At 41.6% G+C, this 22,205-nt stretch overlaps 1 protein-coding gene across 1 annotated transcript in view; it reads left to right on the top strand.

Annotated features, from left to right (window-relative positions):
- Positions 1–22,205, top strand: part of LOC120052067 (cytosolic carboxypeptidase 6-like) — a gene marked incomplete at its 3' end in the record, with an annotated part of 465,946 nt that overhangs the window by 28,215 nt on the left and 415,526 nt on the right. The window contains exon 3 of the mRNA XM_038998928.1: positions 3,718–3,842. Coding sequence (XP_038854856.1) covers positions 3,718–3,842 — 125 coding nt within the window. The remainder of the gene's footprint in view (positions 1–3,717; positions 3,843–22,205) is intronic.

The raw sequence follows: 22,205 nt of genomic DNA, 5'->3' as shown, positions 1-22,205 counted from the left end.
GACTAGAGAAAAAGAGAGAGGGGGGGGGGGTTGTATGAACTACAGAGTCCTTAAGGAGAACCTGTCATGTTTAAACTGATTGTCCAGAACTGCAAAGTCTTCAGTACTCAGCCCACTGGGTGGGTTCTTAAAGTTTGTTGAAACCCAATTGATTAAATAGTAAGTGCTGCATATGTTTCTCCCAGTGGTTGATGATTGATATGGAACATAACTTATGAAGACTCTCCACTGAGTACGAATGTAGACACACAAGCCTCCAGAGGAATTATGCAGTATTAACTCTAATCTCTTAAAGAGAACTGATGTTTTTCTCTGATGCTTGCTCCCTCCCTCTTTTATCTTTGTCTTTCCTCAGGTGTATACTAGTTACACTATTGTTTGACTGCATCTTTGTGCAAATTAGTCAAATTACTTTGGATAAGTATTCTCACTGTTCCAAGTAGTCGTGCATAAGCTACCAATATGAAGGCTGTCAAGAATTTATATTTTTTCCTAATGGTATTTTTATGTTTTAAGATTTTTGAAGATTTGTTTGCCATTTATGTTTGTTAAATACTGAATGATAGGGAATTTATTAAAGGACTGCAGCGATGGAATCTGGAGTTAGCCACCATAAAATTAAAACTGAAATCAATCCTGTGTCATATCCCTGCTTCACAAGCTGAACATGCAATTCTAACCTTGAGGCCTGTGCTATCCCTCACGTCAGGTCTTTAAGCATCAAGCTCAATAACCTAGCAGCGCATGGCTGCTGTGCTTTGAATTAGAGATACCATTTTGTATCGCCCTGCGACGACATCTGCAGTGTGTTTTAAAAGTTTGTTGATCAACTTTGTGTGTGTCTGTTACTCTTCTGATTAGTAACCTCTACCTCACCAGTTTGTGTTTGGGTAAATGCACTTTTGGTCGTACTCTCTCACCATGCAATGAAGACATTCAGTGCTGTTGTTGGAATTCCTCTGAACCTCTTGTTGCAGTAGTGCCTAAGAAATTCCTCAGCTATGTGCTCATCCACTGTCCATGGTCCTGAAAGGCCAAAGAGTGGAGGACTCTGTCACTAACTTTCTGAGAGAGCCAGAGCCATTTTTTATGTTATTTATGGTGCCGCATTAGTGTATACAAGCTTCCGATTTAGTTGTGGCTCCATAAACATATGCAGGCGTGTGCTCTGAGGAGCCATTTACCCAATTCAATGGACTTAGTTATTTTATGTATAAGAAGCGTACTGCATGCAATATTTTGGGCTCTTCAGAAATCATATGCAATTGAAAAGCATCAATCTCTTGAAGTATATTTTTAACACACTTATGGGTTTATGTTTAATCCATGTTTACTTGTCTCTAGTTTAGAAACATGGAAATAAATCCTTCATTGTATTAATGTGAATACTGAAAGTAGCCTTAATAAATCAGTCAACAAAAACAGTAGCTGTGTTATCCACACATACATATGAAACAACCTTTAGAGACTTATCTGTGTCCTCTAATAGCCAATATTTGGTAGTGTAAACCAGATAAATGGCTAAGACATTGGTATTCAAGATGATAGATTATACAGGACATCTGGTTGGAACAGGTGCGGTTGTCATATTCGCATCATGCTATCTGCAGCTGTGGGTGTTTCAGCAAACTCTTGGCTTTATCTGTTGTCAATGGCTCTGGATTGCTTTGCCAGCACCTGCCACTTCTCAGTCGGTCTGTACAGTATGTGGTTTTAAATAAGTTATTTCATGTAAGGATTGTAAAACAGATGCGACTTTGGTTTGCGGTACAGTATGTTTCACTTATCTTCTCCCAGCCGCCACCAAGTGTAGCAATATGTGGAGTAGGTTGTGCGTCAATAAATGAAATAGCTGTGATGATATGTTACTCCCTTATAAACTACATGCACGTAAGCACACACACAGTGTTCGTTCATGTAATGGACACGGTAAAGGTCAGTTATCAACCTTTACCACAGGTGTCTGATAAGTTGTAAAAGGATCTCACTATGTCTGATCCTATTTGTATTCTTACAGCTCTACCATTGTTCACAAGAGCTACAGGCCAATATACATTTTTGCAGAGAGCATTTCTATTTTGCAACCAATGTGTTGTAATAGAAAACCGGGAAGCTGTTAGAGAATGGAAGACATGTACACTGAGTGTACAAACATTAGGAACCCCCTTTTGCCCTCATAACAGCCTCAATTCGTCAGGGTATGGACTCTACAAGGTGTCGAAAGCATTCCACAGGGATGCTGGCCCATGTTGACTCCCAATGCTTCCCACAGATGTGTCAAGTTGGCTTGAAACATACGGGAAACTGCATGAAAAACCCAGCAGTTCTTGACACACTCAAACTGGTGCGCCTGGCACATACTACCATACCCCCTTCAAAGGCATTTAAATATTTTGTCTTGCCCATACACCCTGTGAATGGCACACATACACAATCCATGTCTCAATTGTCTTAAGGCTTAAAAATACTTCTTTAACCGGTCTCCTCCCCTTTATCTACACTGACTGAAGTGGATTTAACAAGTGACACCAATAAGGGATCATAGCTTTCACCTGGATTCACCTGGTCAGTCTATGTCATGGAAAGAGTGGGTGTTCCTAATGTTTTGTTCACAGTTTAAATACAGCATCATGTGTTACAAAATAAACATACAATTTGTAACACACGTCCAAAATGATTTCCAGATTATATGGGGTTCTGTTATCCATTTTCCCAGTGGGGTCTTTGATGTATTTGCACAAAAATAATAATGCATATATTTTAAAGCTCATGAAGGAGCATCATCAAGTGTCCTATGAGGTTTGGCAGATGATGCTGTTTCTGTGGACAGTGAGACGAGTGAAGGGATTTTCAGGAAGCGGGTGGATTAGCCCTCTCAGATGGCAGAAGGAGAGCGATCTGCTCTGACAGTGTGGTGGTTACCCCATCTGTCAATAATTAGCTCAGTGCTACCTGGCACCAGGTGGTCGTTCGTTTCCACACCACATGGACCGGCTGAGGGACGCAGAGTAGAGCAGGTTGTCCTCTTGCCTAGGGAGTTTACTCTGCGAGCAAGCTGGGCCTATGGACTAAGTTTATATGGCAATATATGAATCACACAGCGGTGGATGATGCAACTTTGCTGTTAATCTATATGTTATTTTGAAGTAACCACCATCCAAAGCTGTCCCAGTTGTCACCTGAACACAGTAGCTAAGTTCCATTCTCTTCATCCCACCCATTGTCACTGTCACTAGAGTGAGGATTATGTTTACGTTTTAGTCATTTAGCAGACACTCTTATCCAGAGCGAAAGCAATTCGTTTTAAGTACCTTGTTCAAGGGTACATCGGCAGATTTTTCACCTAGTCAGCTCTGGGATTCGAACTCGTGACCATTCGGTTACTGGCCCAACACTCTTAACCGCTAGGCTACCTACATTATATACACATTAAATCTACACAGTTTACAACAGATATCAGTTGATCACATGCATTTTTATTATTCCATTTGGAAATATCTCCCAAGTTTCTAGCCACCTGAGCTGGCTAGGAGGTGAATTGGTGAAAACCTTTCTAAATAAAAAGAATGCAAATTTATGTCAGGAAGCCTATGTAGTATGTGAAAGGAAATATTCTTGGGACGGTGGCTATACTTTTTTTTAACGTGTTGGTTAGGCCTAACTGTTGGTAGCCTAACATGATTCCTGATAGTCTGAATGTGATCTTTATTTTCCCAGGTAACCTTGGACGTGTTGACTGCATCAGTGAATTTGAGTTTGACCTTTTCATCAGACCGGACACCTGTAACCCTCGCTTCAGAGTATGGTTCAACTTCACAGTGGAGAATGTGCAGGAAACACAGGTAGGTGATTGTATGAATACTGCAGTATACACTAAAATGTTATTCGATTATATTCTATAACTGGTAGAGCTATCAACATGTGTGTATTCATTAAAATGTCTATGCACACTGAGTAAAAAAAATACGTAGCCCACGATTCAAAATGATTGGAAGTTTTGTTGTTTCACAGCCTTTCAGAACAGAAGAGTTGTTTGTTTGTACCTGATTCCTTTTTAAAGTACTGAGAAGCACTAGCCACTTGCATGCGTTGAGCTCTAGGATTGGCTGAGAGCAGTGGTCACATGCCAAGGGCATTTGCTTAGTTTTATCAACCCTGATTGGAGCTTCATGAATTCTAACATTTCAATGTAATTCAGAGAGAGAAAACAAGATACTTAAAAGGAGACAATCGGCAGCTGAATTCTATTCCTGCTATCTAATGTAGGTATACAGGCCTGGGTAGTTCTATGCTGAAAAGAGGGATAGGGAAAACAAAACAATTCTAAGAGAGAGAGAGCAAGCATGCATGAAAATGTGGGATGCTGCAGCTGTTTCCTGCAGCCCGGCCCTATCGGCCCCATCTCCCTGCAGTGCTGTGGTCAGCGCTAATCAAATTTTATGGCCAAGGGATGAATGGGAGCCTTTGCCAGGAGCCTGATCGATTCTAGGGCCAGATACCGCCCGGCATCCTGCGCCATCAGGATATTTGCTGTTTTGGGAGAAAGAAAGGATAGTGAGAAACCCACACAAACCCTACACTCACTCTTGCATACACAGACAACTACAGGTGACAAAAAGCAGTTGATGCCACACAGTCCTTTCTCTTGGAAATATATTTTTCTATCTTTACAATTTTCGTTTAGAATGAGGACCTGTGTGAATTTAATCTACTTCAGTAGGAGGTTGTTAGGGGAGCTGGTGCTTGTCCTTTAGTACGGTGTGTGTTATACCTATGTGTACTGTAACACTATGTGTGTTTGTGTGTGCGTGTGCGTGTGTGTGTGAGAGATGTAATTGTGAATCGGCTGTTTACTTAAAAAATATAAATATAAATAAAAATAATGAGTAAATAAATGGAGCTATCTGGAAGCTGTGCCATAGAGATATCGGTACATTCACAGGGAACTGGGCTGGAGTGTTTTATCCAGCTAAGCCTGCCAACTCTCAGTTGAGAATAGGGAAATTGGAAACAGTTAAAAACCCGTGATATTGGAACCGAGATGACCATTTTGAAAGAATGTAAGCTGGTGAAACAGATTTGGTCGTCCTCAATCAGTTTAGCAGCTTTGTGGAAATTGGCTGCACCAGCTTTTTCTTTTCTTTTCTTCACCCTAAAACCTTCACCTCAAACCCTATCTTACTTCTGGTATGGTGAGACTGATGCTGGTTAATTATGTTGCAACGGCTGGACAAAGCATAGCAGCACTCTGAACTGGAGTTATCATTCAAGTCATTTTGACTCTGTTGAACCAGTTATTAAATCCTAGCACTTCATGTTAGTCTAATTTCACCTAACCAAAGACGATAGTCTACATATTGATGAACACTTATAGTGTGTCAGTGATGAATTGGTTGTGATATACACATTTTTTATATACCACTTTAGCAATTTGTGTAAATAAGCCAGCCAAGTTACAGCAAATACATCTCTTTCATATTTCAAATTGAGAGAGCATGGAAACTATTCAATATTCTTGGCCATAATTTTCTCACCTCTATCTGGTTTTTAACCAGTGGAAACAGTGATGTGCTGTGCCCTAGAGTTGATGTCTGTGCGGAATCGCCATTTTATTCATAAAAATCTGTCTAATTAAGCTAGAGACTTGCGTGTTTTTGCCTGGGCTGCGTCTCAATCTTCCGCATCCGCCGATGTCGGCCTTCCATAGTGTATGGCGGCTGTGGTACAACGCTGTTTGTCAGACCAGGAGTACTCCTTTTTTTTGTGACCAACTTTTTATTTAGTTTTTACAGGTACAAAAAAACTATCAAAGAAATGCATACAAAGATAACCCCAACCCATTCCCTCCCTCAGTCCCCATCCACCCGCCCGCATCCTCCCCATCCTCCCCATCCACCCACCCGGAAACCATGCCTGCCACCACTTTCCATTCCACCCAGCAATCGAGGTTGGCCATTAGTTCCCCTCCCACACCCCACACCCCACACCTACCCTCCCCCGCAATGACCAGAGATCACCCCTCCCCTACCCCCCCATACCACCCCTTCCCGTGGGCCTGAAAGAAAAGAAGGTTCAAAAAAAGTCTACATTTCTAGATGTAATTGGTTTGTATGTGTGGGGCTTTAGCTGAGATTGTTCTTTACAGAGTGAAGTATTTTTGCTCAGGCCTCAATTGTTCTTTGACTAGCACCATTCATTCTCGCTGTCAATAATTCTAATGTTATAACTTCTAATACAGTAGTAACTGTATCCACTGGTTAAATGGGAGCGAGTGAGGTGGTTGAGATGGTTGCCATCTTAGATGGCATTTTTTTTGCAGCAGTGATGCCTACCATCAGTAATCTTCTCTGATTGATTGAGAGGTTCAAGAGGCTTTCATCGTTAAGTAACATAATGTATGCAAAGCGTTGAATATTTTAATTCTTGCACTTCAAAAATAATTGGGAACTTTGCCCCAGAAGCATTTTACGGCAGGGCACTCCCATATCATATGAAGGAATGTGCCTACCTGATTTAGGGGACACAGTGAACAGTTGGGAGTTGGGGGAAATTTCATCGTGAAACGTTTCCTTGGTGTTAAATACAGTCTGTGAACAAACTTAAAATGTATAAATTGATGGTTCGGATTACGGGATGCCAAGGTCATATTGTTCCATAGTCTGTTCCAGTTAAAGACCCCCTAGAATCGATTGCCGCACCGGTGTGTCACACGATGATGTCATTATGAATATTGAATAGCTCCCTATGCATTTATGCTAGAGACGTACCGTTTCTTGTAGTGGCTGCAGCTTAATACCCTCTTCCGCCAATATAAAGTTTGAGCCTATTCCACAACATGGGGCTTGTGAAAGCAGACTTGATCCAGACAAGAAAATTGTGACAAAATGATCTGTAAAACCCAAACCGTGTGAACTACAAACAAATATGTCACCAATATCGAAAGGGGAGACTCTCACATACACTGAGGTGTTCAGGTCTAGGACGCACACAAGTCTTCAGGGGAGACGTCTGAAAGTGACCCAGTACCGGGCTGAAAGAATTGCAAAAACAATGTGACCAAACATGGATTAAAAAAAAAACATTCCCCTAAGTTTTCTCATCTCTCAGGTATAGGACAGACACTTCAAAACCTTGTTCCTTATGATTAATTTTTTAACTTTCTATTTTGCCATTTATGAATGTGTTATTCAGTGCATTTCTATGGGCTATAGTAGTAAAGGCCAAATTAAATTTTTCATGAAATACATTTTTAAATATATTTTTTTTATACCTACAGGGGTCTTAAAATGATAAATCAAATGGCTAAATGATACATTTTATGACCATCTTAAAACATTTCCATATGTTAGCTTAGTAGATATTCTGATCTAAAGGCTTAGACCTACAGGGATTTAAAGGGTTCAGATTCAATTAGATCTGTGGACCATACTTTTTTAATGTTTAGCTCAGAATATGAGCTTTCCCCAATTCTTTTTTTTTATGTATTAGAAAGATCAGTCCTTTCGGGAGCCCAGATAATTTATTAATAAATCCTATCATTGGATGGTTCAGTAGTGAGATTCCCAAGGGACTTCATAGGCCAGCATAGCTGACCTAAATTGTAAATATAGAAAAAATGAGTTGCCTTGTAATCTGTATGTATCTTTCAAATCTTGGAATGTTCTCAAACCATTACTGTCCATGATATCGGTAAGGTTACGGATTCTACATTTGGACCATTGTGGGGATGCAAAATGCCACTCTAGATCGCAAGGCATTATTGTGAAATATTGGATTATGGGCATGCCATTTTGATTCCCAGTTACTTTGTTTTTCAATTTTGTGCCAAATAGAAGTTGTGTGAGCAATAATAGGACCAAAGCGTATTTTACATTGTTTAAGAGATATATCAGTGAAGACCACCTCTTCCAGGGCAATAGGATACTCAGCCAGGGGGCAGAAGAATAATGTTTGATGACACTCACAAGCTTCACAGGAGTTGTGAGAATGTCACCTGTGATTGTGCAATGAAAAATGAATGAACATGAATAGACTTGGAAAAGGCTTTTTAGGAACCATTGTTAACCTTTTTGTTTTGTTTATTGTTCCTGATGCTTTCCTATATTTCTCTGATGCATTTCAGACACATCAAACCGTATTATTTTTTTGACCTATCATGAATATATATTATTAATTGTGTTTCCATGGGCTAATAGCAGTAAGGACAAATTCAATGTTTACATTTTTACATTTTAGTCATTTAGTAGACTCTTATTCAGAGAAACTTACAAGAGCAATTAGGGTTAAGTGCCTTGTTCAAGGGCACATTGACAGATTTTTCACCTAGTCTGGGATTCGAACCAGCGACCTTTCGGTTACTGGCCCAACGCTCTTAAAGGAAAATACCACCCAAAAACTATCTTTTGGTATTTGTTTCATTAGTCCATTGTTGATATAGTTCCAAAATGTTTTGCATGTCAGCAATCAAGTTTTCAAGATATATAACTTTCAAAATAAAGAAATACAGCTAGTATGATGCATTTTGCAAAATTCTTCATACCGGCTGTATTTCTGTATTTTGAAAGTTGTATATCTTGAAGACTTGCTACCTTATGTTTTTATAAGATCACTTATTAATATTTTTTGGGGGGATACCTACAGGTGTCCTAAAACTTCAAATCAAATAGCTAAATGGTCCATCTTATGACCATATAAAAAAATCCATATTTTAGCCATCTAAAGGGTTAGACTCTTATAGGTTAAAATATTTAATCCATGCTGTGGACGGCGGCTGTTTGACGTCAAGCTGCGTGAACGGCAGAAGATAGAATGGCGCCGGAGGGAATGGCGGCCGTTTTATAGGCTCCTGGCCAATTGTGCTATTTTGTGTAATTTTTTGCGCTGATCTTAATTTGCCATTTTTTGTATAATGTTTCCACCATCGTTTCCTATGACCAAAAAGAGCTTCTGGACATCAGAACAGTTGTCACTCACTTTAATTTGGACTTCTACTTCACTGATCCCGGCTCTAATCCCTGACACTTGTAGCAAGCGAAGACTGCGCTATGGAGGCCGGCGCACGGGTACCCTTGTGAGACTATGGCAGCAAATTAATTAGGGCTGACCCCAATTAGTCGACTGGTCAATTCTTTGGTCGATAGGCTGTTGGTCGACCAGGATTATTTTTAGTCGAGCAGTAGCAAATATATATACAGTACCACTCAAAAGTTTGGACACACCTACTCATTCAAGGGTTTTCTTTATTTTTACTATTTTCTACATTGTAGAATAATAGTAAAAACATAAACTATGAAATAATACACATGGAATCATGTAGTAACCAAAAAAGTGTTAAACAAATCAAAATATATTTTATATTCTTCAAAGTAGCCACCCTTTACCTTGATGACAGCTTTGCACACATTTTCTCAACCAGCTTCACCTGGAATGCTTTTCCATCAGTCTTGAAGGAGTTCCCACATATGCTGAGCATTTGTTGGCTGCTTTTCCTTCACTCTGCGGTCCAACTCATCCCAAACCATCTCAATTGGGTTGAGATCGGGTGATTGTGGAGATCAGGTCATCTGATGCAGCACTCCATCACTCTCCTTCTTGGTCAAATAGCCCTTACACATCCTGGAGGTGTGTTGGGTCATTGTCTTGTTGAAAAACAAATGATAGTCCAACTAAGCGCAAACCAGAGAGTTTGGCATGTCGCTGCAGAATGCTGTGGTAACCATGCTGGTTAAGTGTGCCTTGATTCTAAATAAATCACAGACAGCGTCACCAGCAAAGCACCCCCACACCATCTCCTCCATGCTTCACGGTGGGAACCACACATGCAGAGATCATCCGTTCACCTACTCTGCGTCTCACAAAGACACGGCGGTTGGAACCAAAAATCTCAAATTTGCACTAATCAGTCCAAAGGACAGATTTCCACTGGTCTACTGTCCATTGCTCGTGTTTCTTGGCCCAAGAAAGTCTCTTCTTATTATTGGTGTCCTTTAGTAGTGGTTTCTTTGCAGCAATTCAACCATGAAGGCCTGATTCACGTCGTCTCCTCTGAACAGTTGATGTTGAGATGTGTCTGTTACTTGAACTCTGTGAAGCATTTATTTGTGCTGCAATCGGAGGTGCAGTTAACTCTAATGAACTTATCCTCTGCAGCAGAGGTAACTCTGGGTCTTCCTTTCCTGTGACGGTCCTCATGAGAGCCAGTTTCATCATTGCGCTTGATGGTTTTTGCGACTGCACTTGAAGAAACTTTTAAAGTTCTTGAAATGTTCCATATTGACTGACCTGCATGTCTTAAAGTAATGATGGACTTTCATTTCTCTTTGTTTATTTTAGCTGTTCTTACCATAATATGGACTTGGTCTTTTACCAAATAGGGCAATCTTCTGTATACCCCACTAACTTGTCACAATACAACTGATTGGCTCAAACACGTTATGAAAGAAAGAAATTCCACAAATGAACTTTTAACAAGCAACACCTGTTAATTGAAATGCATTCCATTCTCTCAACATCTGAAGCAAGTTGAGAGAATGCCAAAAGTGTGCAAAGTTGTCATCAAGGCAAAGGGTGGCTACTTTGAAGAATCTCAAATATAAAATATATTTTGATTTGTTTTACACTTTTTTGGGTACTACATGATTCCATATATACATATATTTTATGGCACACGAGACACCTGTCTTTATCTTCCCCATCTCAGTGAATGAATCTATTGCGGAGGCTAAAATGCACAATGTACCTCTCTCTCCAAAATGACCTCTCTCCCGCCAAATTGTGCACATTCATTGTTTCATAACTTCATTGTGTGAATTGTTTGCTTTTGAGAAACAGGCTTTGGTTTATTTCATTCCATTTACGAGTTTAGTCATTGTCCTTTGTTTGGAGCACTCCTGTCAATGTTAAGTAAGAACGTGCACCTGAGTACGCATAGAAGTAGGCCTATAGGCTACCTGGCCTGCGTGCAAATGTAGGCATACTGTATAAATGTTCACATTTAGGGATCTGATAGTATTTCTGATTGGCTTAACGTACCACCACTAATGAGCTGTGGCGATTCTCAAAGTAATGTTTTCTTCACGTCAAACAGCAAGCAAACAAAGTCTGTTTTTACATCCATTGAGAATGACAATAGTTCCTCAATGTATTTGAAATATCTTTCCAGCTTTCTTCCTTTCGATTACCCTCTGCGTGAAGGGGATGAATCTTATGCTCTGATCATGTGGAAACTTCATAAAATAGGCCTATTCGATTACTTCTTATCCCTTGCGCAAGTAGCCTACAGCTGTGTCTGTCCTGAGCTCACTGGCGCTGGAAACTCTGAGGGCCCAGAATATTTTATACCATCTTGCAAGTTTGCTAGCACGAGCTTCGCCCTGGACCCAAGTTAATAGTTGATACAATGTTTCAAGTTCGTTGCAGACAGGCCATGCGTAACCAATGTGATTTATAGGGTATTTATTTTTATCAGGATATTTTCTACCTGCAGACTGCAATGTTTTGGTTTGTTGGCTTTGTAAGCTATTTTACATAGTTGGCAATGGCAATAGAAGATTCTTTTTAGGTTTGCATCATTTTCATTTAGATTTGGATAGAATTTTGATCAACCACATGAAAATGATTGTTAGATACGAAGACGTTATTATAAATTCATTGAAACTGTTCCACAAAAATGTGCACATGACAACCATAACTGGCACTTAGATTGGTAGAACTGGTAAGATAAATTGGCATTCCACATGAGAAAGGTTGCCGACTCCTCGTGTAATCTATTACCGGAAAATTCAGGAGAGTAATGGCCGAATCTGCGAAAGCCAGCAGGAGCGGGAGGAGGATGGTCGGGTCAGGTTAAGTTTTGTTTTTCTTCTGGTTATCTTGATCTCTGGCTCCCTCATGAGTCATTTGTGTCTTATTTCATCAAACAGTGCGCTTAAAGCATCAGACATCTCAATGCATACACTACATGACCAAAAGTATGTGACACCTGCTCGTCGAACATCTCATTCCAAAATCATGGGCATTAAAATGGAGGTGGTCCCTCCTTTTGCTGCTATAACAGCCTCCAATCTTCTGTGAAGGCTTTCCATTCGATTTTGGAACATTGCTGCGGGGACTTGCTTCCATTCAGCCATATGAGCATTAGTGTGGTCGGGCGATTAGGCCTGGCTCGCAGTCAGCATTCCAATTCATCCAAAAGGTGTTCGATGTGGTGAGGTCAGGGCTCTGTGCAGGCCACTTAAGTTCTTAGGGGAGGCAGGTAGCCTAGTGGTTAGAGCGTTGGGCCAGTTGCTGAAAGGTTGCTGGATAGAATAGCCGAATCCACTAATTTGAAGGGGTGTCCACATACTTTTGTTTATATCGTGTTGATTGGTCTAAAGATCAGACGACTTTCTGTCGCCCAATATTTTTTTGGGGCAGGGATAGCCTTAGAATAAATAAATCGCCTCTACCCTCTGTTCTATTGGCGAATGTGCAATCACTGGAAAATAAACTGGACTAGCTCTGTTCGAGACTATCCTATCAACAGGTACATTAAGAACTGAAATATACTATTCTTCTCGGAGTCATGGCTGAACAAGGACATGGATAATATAAATCTAGCTGTTTTTTCTATGTATCGGCAGGATGGTAGAGTCTGGTAAGGTCAGGGGTGGCGGTGTGTGTCTCTTTTTTAAAAACAGCTGGTGTGCGATCTCTAATATTAAGGAAATCTCGAGGTTATGCTCGCTTGAATTGGAGTACCTCATGATAAGCTGAAGACCACACTATTTAACAAGAGAGTTTTCATCTGTATTTTTCGTAGCTGTCTATTTGCCACCAAAAACCGATGCTGGCACAAAGACAGCACTCTACGAGCTTTATAGGGCCATAAGCAAACAAGAAAAAAGCTCATCCACTCTAGATCACCTTTACTCCACACACAAAGACACATACAAAGCTCTCCCCCGCCCTCCAATTGTCAAATCGGACCATATCTCTATCCTCCTGATTCCTGCTTACAAGCAAAAACTGAAACCGGAAGTACCAGTGACGCGTTCAATATGGAAGTGGTCCGATGAAGCGGTTGCTAAGCTACAGGACTGTTTTTGCTAAGACAGACTGGAATATGTTCCAGGATTTATCCGATGGCATTGAGGAATTTACCACATACTGTATGTCATTGGCTTCATTAATAAGTGCATCGACAATTTTGCCCCCACAGTGACCATAAATACATATCCCAACCCAAAGCCATGGATTACAGGCAACATACGCACTGAGCTAAAGGCTAAAGCTGCCACTTTCACGGAGCAGGACACTAATCTGGACGCTTATAAGAAATCCTGCTTTGCCCTCCCAACGAACCATCAAACAGACAAAGCGTCACTATAGGACTAAGCTGGCATGTGTCTTCACTGACATTTTCAACCTCTCTCTGACCCAGTCTGTAATACCTACATGTTTCAAGCAAACCACCATAGGCCCTGTGCCTATGAATGCCAAGGTAACTTGTCTAAATGAATACCGCCCCGTAGCACTCACATCTGTAGCCATGAAATGCTTTGAAAGGCTGGTCATGGCTCACATCAACACCATTATCCCAGAAACCCTAGACCCACTCCAATTTGCATACCACACTACCCTTTCCCACCTGGACAAAAGGAACACCTACTTGAGAATGATGTTCATTGACTACAGCTCAGCGTTCAAACCATAGTGCCCCTCCAAGCTCATCACTAAGCTATGGACTGAAAACCTCCCTCTGCAACTGGATCCCGAACTTCCTTACGGACCTCCCCCAGGTGGTGAGGGTAGACAACACATCCGCCACGTTGACCGTCAACACGGGGACCCCTCAGGGGTGTGTGCCCATTCCCCTCCTGTACTCCCTGTTCACCTACGACTGCATGGCTGCGCACGTCTCCAACACCATCATTAAGTTTGCAGAGGACACGACGATGAGACATCCTGTAGGGAGGAGGTCAGAGACCTGTCAGTGTGGTGCCAGGACAACAACCTCTCCCTGAATGTGAGCAAGACAAAGGAACTTATAGTGGACTACAGGAAATGGAGATCTGAACACCCACCCATTCACTTTGACGGAGCTGTGGTAGAGCGGGTCGAGAACTTCAAGTTCCTCGGTGTCCACATCACTAAGGACATATCATGGTCCAAACACACCAACACAGTCATGAAGAGAGCATGACTATGCCTCTTCCCCTAAGGAGGCTGAACAGATCTCACATCGGCCCTCAGATCCTCAAAAAGTTCTACAGCTGCACCTTTGAGAGCATCTTGACTGGCTGCATAAATGCTTGGTATGGCAACTGCTCAGCATCCGACCGCAAGGCGCTACAGAGGGTAGTGGGTCTGGCCCAGTACAGGGAGCCAAACTCCCTGCCATCCAGGACCTCTATACCAGGCGGTGTCAGAGGAAGGTCCTAAAAATTGTCAAAGACTCTAGCCACCCAAGTCATAAGCTATGTTCGAATACTCATACTAACCGCACTAATCGTACTATTTGTGATGTAAATTGAGTATGTAGTATGCTTACTGGTCATAGTTTGGATATAGTTAGTATGCCAAAAGTACCTGGATGTCGTACTACATACGTCAAAATAATAACAATGTTTTCAGATTTGAAGATAATGGCGGAAAATATGCAGCTGAAGTCCGACTAGAGCGGATACAAATTCATTGCGAGAAATGTTAAGAAAATATTGAGCAGTGTAATAAAGTAAGGTTTCACGTTATGTTAGCTAACAATTTGTGAGCAATGCTATCCTTATGAACCGCATAGCATAACATTACGGCAGTATCTACCGGTACGTTAGCTAGCTACCTAATGTTAGTTGGCTACTAATACATCGAACTTTCCAGTACATTAATGATATGCTAACTAACTACGTTTAGGGTGTATTTGTAAATTCCATCTGGAGTGCCAGAGTGTGCTCAGAGTCCGCTCTGGGCGTTTGTAAATTCAGAGCATGGTCAGATTGTCCGTTTGTAACGTTGACTAGCTTGCTAGCTACTTCCAGACACAAATGAGAGAACACCTCACTCTGACCATTTTACTCGCCCTAGCAGAGCTGGTTAGCCTGTTTTCATGTTATCCAGAGCGTTAGCGACTGTAACTGTGCTGCTGGCAACAATTTCATTACGCTTTTTTGCTCATGTTTACTGACACAGGCCATATTCAATGGGCGGCAACAGTGTCATACTGTTTTTGACCAGACAGTATCAGATAGGCCTACACATACTGAGACAGAGGGGTGCCGGTAAGATACAATACATTCAGCCTCTTGCAAATTTAAGGAATATTATTAAAAAGAGATCATTTTTTGGGGAAGCCTGGGTTCCCTTGGCATCCATGAATACACGCCACTGTGAAAAAGAGAAATAATTTAGTTAGAATGTGAGGTATCTTGAATTCCCGAAGGACAAACATTTCTCCTCTTTTACTCCAGAACAGACTTTTTATATTGACATTTTTTGATGATGTTATGTAATCTAACATGATATATATGGCACATACAGTGCAAGATTAAAGGACATTTAATCTCAGGTGACTGACTTATTTTGTGCAGTGTCATGCTAATAGGAGCTATTAGATCACTCGGTCGTGACCGAGTATAACAACTTAAGCCATAGCTTTCTCAGATTGATGATTTTTTTTTTATGGCTTAAAAGGTTATCATATTTCCTCTGCACTTTGCTATATTCTGAATAGAATGTGAAATGTACATTTGCACATTAGTTTAAGAGATGTGAATGTTTGGACATCTTTCTGCAGTGTGTTGTGGAGACGACAGAAAGGTTCAGTAGTTTAGAGTGGGAGGGAGGGAGGGAAATCTAGTTATGAGAATTTGCCTGTTTATATACACTGCTCAAAAAAATAAAGGGAACACTTAAACAACACAATGTAACTCCAAGTCAATCACACTTCTGTGAAATCAAACTGTCCACTTAGGAAGCAACACTGATTGACAATAAATTTCACATGCTGTTGTGCAAATGGAATAGACAAAAGGTGGAAATTATAGGCAATTAGCAAGACACCCCCAATAAAGGAGTGGTTCTGCAGGTGGTGACCACAGACCACTTCTCAGTTCCTATGCTTCCTTGCTGATGTTTTGGTCACTTTTGAATGCTGGCGGTGCTTTCACTCTAGTGGTAGCATGAGACGGAGTCTACAACCCACACAAGTGGCTCAGGTAGTGCAGCTCATCCAGGATGGCACATCAATGCGAGCTGTGGCAAGAAGGTTTGCTGTGTCTGTCAGCGTAGTGTCCAGAGCATGGAGGCGCTACCAGGAGACAGGCCAGTACATCAGGAGACGTGGAGGAGGCCGTAGGAGGGCAACAACCCAGCAGCAGGACCGCTATCTCCGCCTTTGTGCAAGGAGGAGCACTGCCAGAGCCCTGCAAAATGACCTCCAGCAGGCCACAAATGTGCATGTGTCTGCTCAAACGGTCAGAAACAGACTCCATGAGGGTGGTATGAGGGCCTGACGTCCACAGGTGGGGGTTGTGCTTACAGCCCAACACTGTGCAGGACGTTTGGCATTTGCCAGAGAACACCAAGATAGGCAAATTCACCACTGGCGCCCTGTGCTCTTCACAGATGAAAGCAGGTTCACACTGAGCACATGTGACAGACGTGTCAGAGTCTGGAGATGCCGTGGAGAACGTTCTGCTGCCTGCAACATCCTCCAGCATGACCGGTTTGGCGGTGGGTCAGTCATGGTGTGGGGTGGCATTTCTTTGGGGGGCCGCACAGCCCTCCATGTGCTCGCCAGAGGTAGCCTGACTGCCATTAGGTACCGAGATGAGATCCTCAGACCCCTTGTGAGACCATATGCTGGTGCTGTTGGCCCTGGGTTCCTCCTAATGCAAGACAATGCTAGACCTCATGTGGCTGGAGTGTGTCAGCAGTTCCTGCAAGAGGAAGGCATTGATGCTATGGACTGGCCCGCCCGTTCCCCAGACCTGAATCCAATTGAGCACATCTGGGACATCATGTCTTGCTCCATCCACCAACGCCACATTGCACCACAGACTGTCCAGGAGTTGGCGGATGCTTTAGTCCAGGTCTGGGAGGAGATCCCTCAGGAGACCATCCGCCACCTCATCAGGAGCATGCCCAGGCGTTGTAGGGAGGTCATACAGGCACGTGGAGGCCACAGACACTACTGAGCCTCATTTTGACTTGTTTTAAGGACATTACATCAAAGTTGGATCAGCCTGTAGTGTGGTTTTCCACTTTAATTTTGAGTGTGACTCCAAATCCAGACCTCCATGGGTTGATAAATTTGATTTCCATTGATCATTTTTGTGTGATTTTGTTGTCAGCACATTCAACTATGTAAAGAAAAAAGTATTTAATAAGAATATTTCATTCATTCAGATCTAGGATGTGTTATTTTAGTGTTCCCTTTATTTTTTTGAGCAGTGTATAATACATACATACACACTGAGTATACAAAACATTAAGAACACTTGCTCTTTCCATGTCATAGACTGACCAGATGAATCCAGGTGAAAGCTATGGTCCCTTATTGATGTCAGTTGTTAAATGCACTTCAATCAGTGTAGATAAAGGGGAGGAGACCGGTTAAAGAAGGATTTTTAAGCCTTGAGACAACTGAGACATGGATTATTATTATGTTGAAGTGCCTTTGATCGGGGTATGGTAGTTGGTGCCATGAACTGCAACGCTGCTGGGTTTTTCACGTTCAACAGTTTCCCGTGTGTATCAAGAATGGTCCACCACCCAAAGGACATCCAGCCACCTTGACACAACTGTGGGAAGCATTGGAGTCAACATGGGCCAGCATCCATGTAGAACACTTTCGACACCTAGTAGAGTCCATGCCCCAACGAATTGAGGCTGTTCTGAGGGCAATACTACAAATAATATTAGTAAGGTGTTCCTAATATTTGGTATACTCAGTGTATTTCCCTCCCCCACAAATAGAACAGCTTGCAAGGAAGGAATTTCATTGAGGGTAGTGCGTACGGCCCAGTATACGGCCCAAGCTTCCTGCCATCTAGGACCTCTATACCAGGCGGTGTCAGAGGAAGGCCCTAAAAATTGTCAAATATTCCAGCCAACCTAGCCATAGAATGTTCTTTCTGCTACCGCAGGGCAAGCGGTACTGGAGCGCCAAGTCTAGGTCCAAAAAGCTCCTTAACAGCTTCTACCCCCAAGCCATTAGACTGCTAAATGATTAATCAAATGGCTACCCAGGCTATTTGCATTGAACACCTTTTTTACGCTGCTGCTACTCACTGTTTATTATCTATGCATATTCACTTTACCCCTACCTACATGTCAAATCAAATCATGTACATATTACCTCAATTATCTCGGCAAACGTGTACCCCCACACACTGACTCTGTACTGGTACCCCATGTATATAGCTTCGTTATTGTTATTTTATTGTGTTACTTTTTTTCTTACTTTAGTTTATTTAAAAAAAAAAAAAATACGCTAATATTTTTTTGCTTACTCTTTCAAAAATTCTGCATTGTTGGTTAAGGGCTTGTAAGTAAGCATTTCACGTTAAGGTCTACCTACATCTGTTATATTCGGCGCATGTGACAAATAACATTTGATTTGACAGTACTTGTGCATGTGATATTAAATCTTGAAACTTGAAACAGAGGCTTTTCTGGGAAGCCTTGTGGTTGTTGTGCTGTGTAATATCAGTGCTTGCCAGAGCCGGGCTCCTGGACCACTTGAATGCTGCATATAGTTTTTTTTAAATCTGTGATGACGGGTTTGACCTGACACCCTGTGAAAGGAACCTTGGTCCATGTCTGGATGTGGCTGTTTAACCCCTTCTATCCTCTGTTGCCTGATGTCCTTCACTGTTGATGGGGATGGCTGGGTCCCCCGTGAATACTGGCAGATGAGTGTAATCATGGCCGGAGGCAGCTCGATGTGGGGCCCGCCTGCGGGAGGGTTTACGGCGTTGTGCTCCTGGATTAGAGACTGCACAAGCAGTTTATCAGGTCTCCCCACACTGGCACCCCCACTCTGCAACAGGTCTCATCCTCTGTTTACTCTGCAACGCTAAAAAGACTGCAAAGGCAGAGTCCCTGTTTTTTATTCTTTGGCTTTTCCCTTCTTCCTTTGCTTTGGGAACAGCATAGCCATTTATATTTCCTATGCCTCTGCTCTGCTGTGGGGAATGCTTTCAAGGTTTTTCTCCCAGTCACTATAGAAGAGGAGTGGGCTTTTGTGGTCTACCAAAGGGATTATTCAGCAAAGTGGGATTTGGGAACAAATAGGCCTACACCTGATAACATGTTGGATTGTAGGTTTAAACCTTAGTAGAGACATAGTAAGAGAAAATTGTGATTTTGAAAGACATAGCTAGGCCTACAAGTTATTAAACAGTGCACTCAGAGAGTTATCATGATATCAAGTAACCTTCCTCTCCAAGGGGAACTAATGGATCTTATTCTTTGTCAAGACTGATAATGACATAGACAAAAGGATATGAGGGCACACACTGGATTTTCTAATTATAGCAAAATATGTTTCCATGGGTTATCTTCTGATACAGACTCATCAGAATGTGTAGCTTTTAGCTTTATTCAGTCAAAGCCTCCTAGTAAAATCCATTCTGATATGAGTTATGTTTTTCAACAGAACAGACAGACACCAAGTAGAATAAAGCCAATTTAGCAATAGGCATGCTTCTGTTTCTATACAGTGTTTGAAATCAGATCACTATAACATAATTGATCTCAGTATTTACAGTATTACTATGGATTGTTAATTAACAGTTAAACAATCTTAGTTTGGATTTGACAGTATAGAACCCCATCTCTGTGTCCTGTGTTCATCAGGAATGTATGCAACTGTGCACTGTATGGATATCAACAGAGTGACGCTGTGAATCACTGCCAAATCCAGTCACAGACTGGTCCTCGTCCGAAATCATGAAAGAGGAAGATTATATCTGTATGGCACTGCTACTTCAAATATCAGGCAGACACAAGAGGCCAATTTACATTAAAACAGCAAAATATCTCACGGTTTAACTTTTAATGTCTGCACCTTTTTGATACTCCCTGCCATGGGTGGTGAGGATGTGCCTATGAGGCCTTTTGAGTTCCTAAAAGGCTGAAATTGTCTGAGCAGCACTGCTGAGCCCAGCATGTGAGGCGGCAGAGAGGAGCTTAGCATAGCCGATGTAAAGGAAGCACTGGGGCCATTTGGAGCCCTGTGCATCTGCATGAAATTATCAGTGCAGAGTCAGGACATGGATCATCCTTTACACAGCGTAATGAATACAGATTGCGCACCGGATAGAGATGCTCTGCAATCTGCTGCGCCACAAATGAAACAACTGCTGTTCTAATCAAATAGTATTTTCATGCCAGCGCAGCCTTAAGTTGGACTAAATTAAATTCCAGATTTGGGGTTATAAATGTTGCAATTAGGTTATTGTTTAAAAAGGGGGCCTGGTGTTGGCTCCCTCGCAGTGTGTGAGCAGTCCCCGGTCTGTTGTTGTAACCCGTTGGTGTCCAGATAGTAGAAGGACTGAGTGCAATCACAGCACCAATGGGTTTAACGCCAGCGTTTAGACGTAGAGTCATTCATTATGCCAACTAGCGGCCTGGGAGCACACATTCTTCCCTGTTTATTAAACATCAAGGAGCTACTAAGCAGCATCGTGATGCTGCTTTTGTTTCTATTTACAGTATGTGGTTAATTCAATCAGTAAACGACCTCCTTCTTGCTGCACTGTTTGTTCATTGTGGCTAATTACTTGGTAAATTGTTCTCATGATGTTATATCTGTAAACTTATATCCAATGGGGGGCATGCTGATAGTTATCATTTAGAGTGTTGAGTTAGGCTACACTATTGTTGTTCACTGTCTGGAGATTCTGTTAATGAGCTAGAGATGCTTAGGTAAAGTGTTTCAGTTGTTCATATGCTTGCCCTTCACTTTGAAGTTGGTTTCTAGGCCGTCAGTGCATTATCATCTAAACACAGATTCATCATAGCTGGCTATTAAGTGCTAAACTCAACTACTTTAATGACTTTTCATTGGCAAGATTAGCAGAGGTGTGGACTCGAGACACATTTGATGACTTGTGACTCGACTTGGAGACTTGACTTGGACTTAGAGCCTCAAGATTCGGTACCCAACTTTGACTTGAAACTGATGACTTGAAATTATCAAAAATTACAACAAAGCGCCTATACAAAGCCCTCACTGTCACTAAGCAACTTATTCTAGCGTCTGCCTGCCAGCTGGAAATCTTTGCCAATGGGTGTGCGTGCAGGCTAACTGTCCCTCCCCTCTGAAGCATAGGTTACTGTAGCCTACTGACGACGTTACATGCGTAATTCAGAAATTAGGGACAGTTGTTTAATTAGAGAAGAATGGATTTACTTTTTCAGTGCTAGTTAAGGATACTATAGTTATCACGTTTCATGTTGGATTTATTTAACTACAAAAAGGTAAGACATTTTTATTTATTCTAGTGCTACTCTGCTTGTTAGCTAGCCAACGTTTACTCTGGCTCAATGTTAAACCAACTCGGAGGTTCAAAGACATTCAAAGTTATTCCATAGAAGCCGCTCCCCCATAGGACATCAATATCAAGCCCGTCTGTCAGTCTGGACTTCATCACATCATCTTGCAAGTCTCCATACATGTTTCTGTGAACACATACACTACCGTTCAAAAGTTTGGGGTCACTTAGAAATGTTCTTGTTTTTGAAAGAAAAGCACATTTTTTGTCCATTTAAAATAACATCAAATTGATCAGAAATACAGTGTAGACATTGTTAATGTTGTAAATGACTATTGTAGCTGGAAACGGCTACAATATCAATATAGGCGTACAGTGTTCCAATGGAACGTTGTGTTAGCTAATCCAAGTTTATCATTTTAAAAGGCTAATTGATAATTAGAAAACCCTTTTGCAATTATGTTAGCACAGCTGAAAACTGTTGTTCTGATTAAAGAAGCAATAAAACTGGCCTTCTTTAGACAAGTTGAGTATCTGGAGCATCAGCATTTGTGGGCTCGATTACAGACTCAAAATGGACAGAAACAAAGATCTTTCTTCTGAAACTGTCACGATCGTCTTCTGGTGAAAGAGTGGACCAAGTCGCAGCGTGATATGAATACATCTTCCCTTTTATTTATAACGAAGATGAACATGAAACGAAACACTTTTACAAACTATACAAAACAA

This window comes from Salvelinus namaycush, chromosome 8, assembly GCF_016432855.1.
Source record: "Salvelinus namaycush isolate Seneca chromosome 8, SaNama_1.0, whole genome shotgun sequence".
Classification (NCBI taxonomy): domain Eukaryota; kingdom Metazoa; phylum Chordata; class Actinopteri; order Salmoniformes; family Salmonidae; genus Salvelinus; species Salvelinus namaycush.
This window is presented reverse-complemented; position numbering and strand designations above follow the sequence as displayed.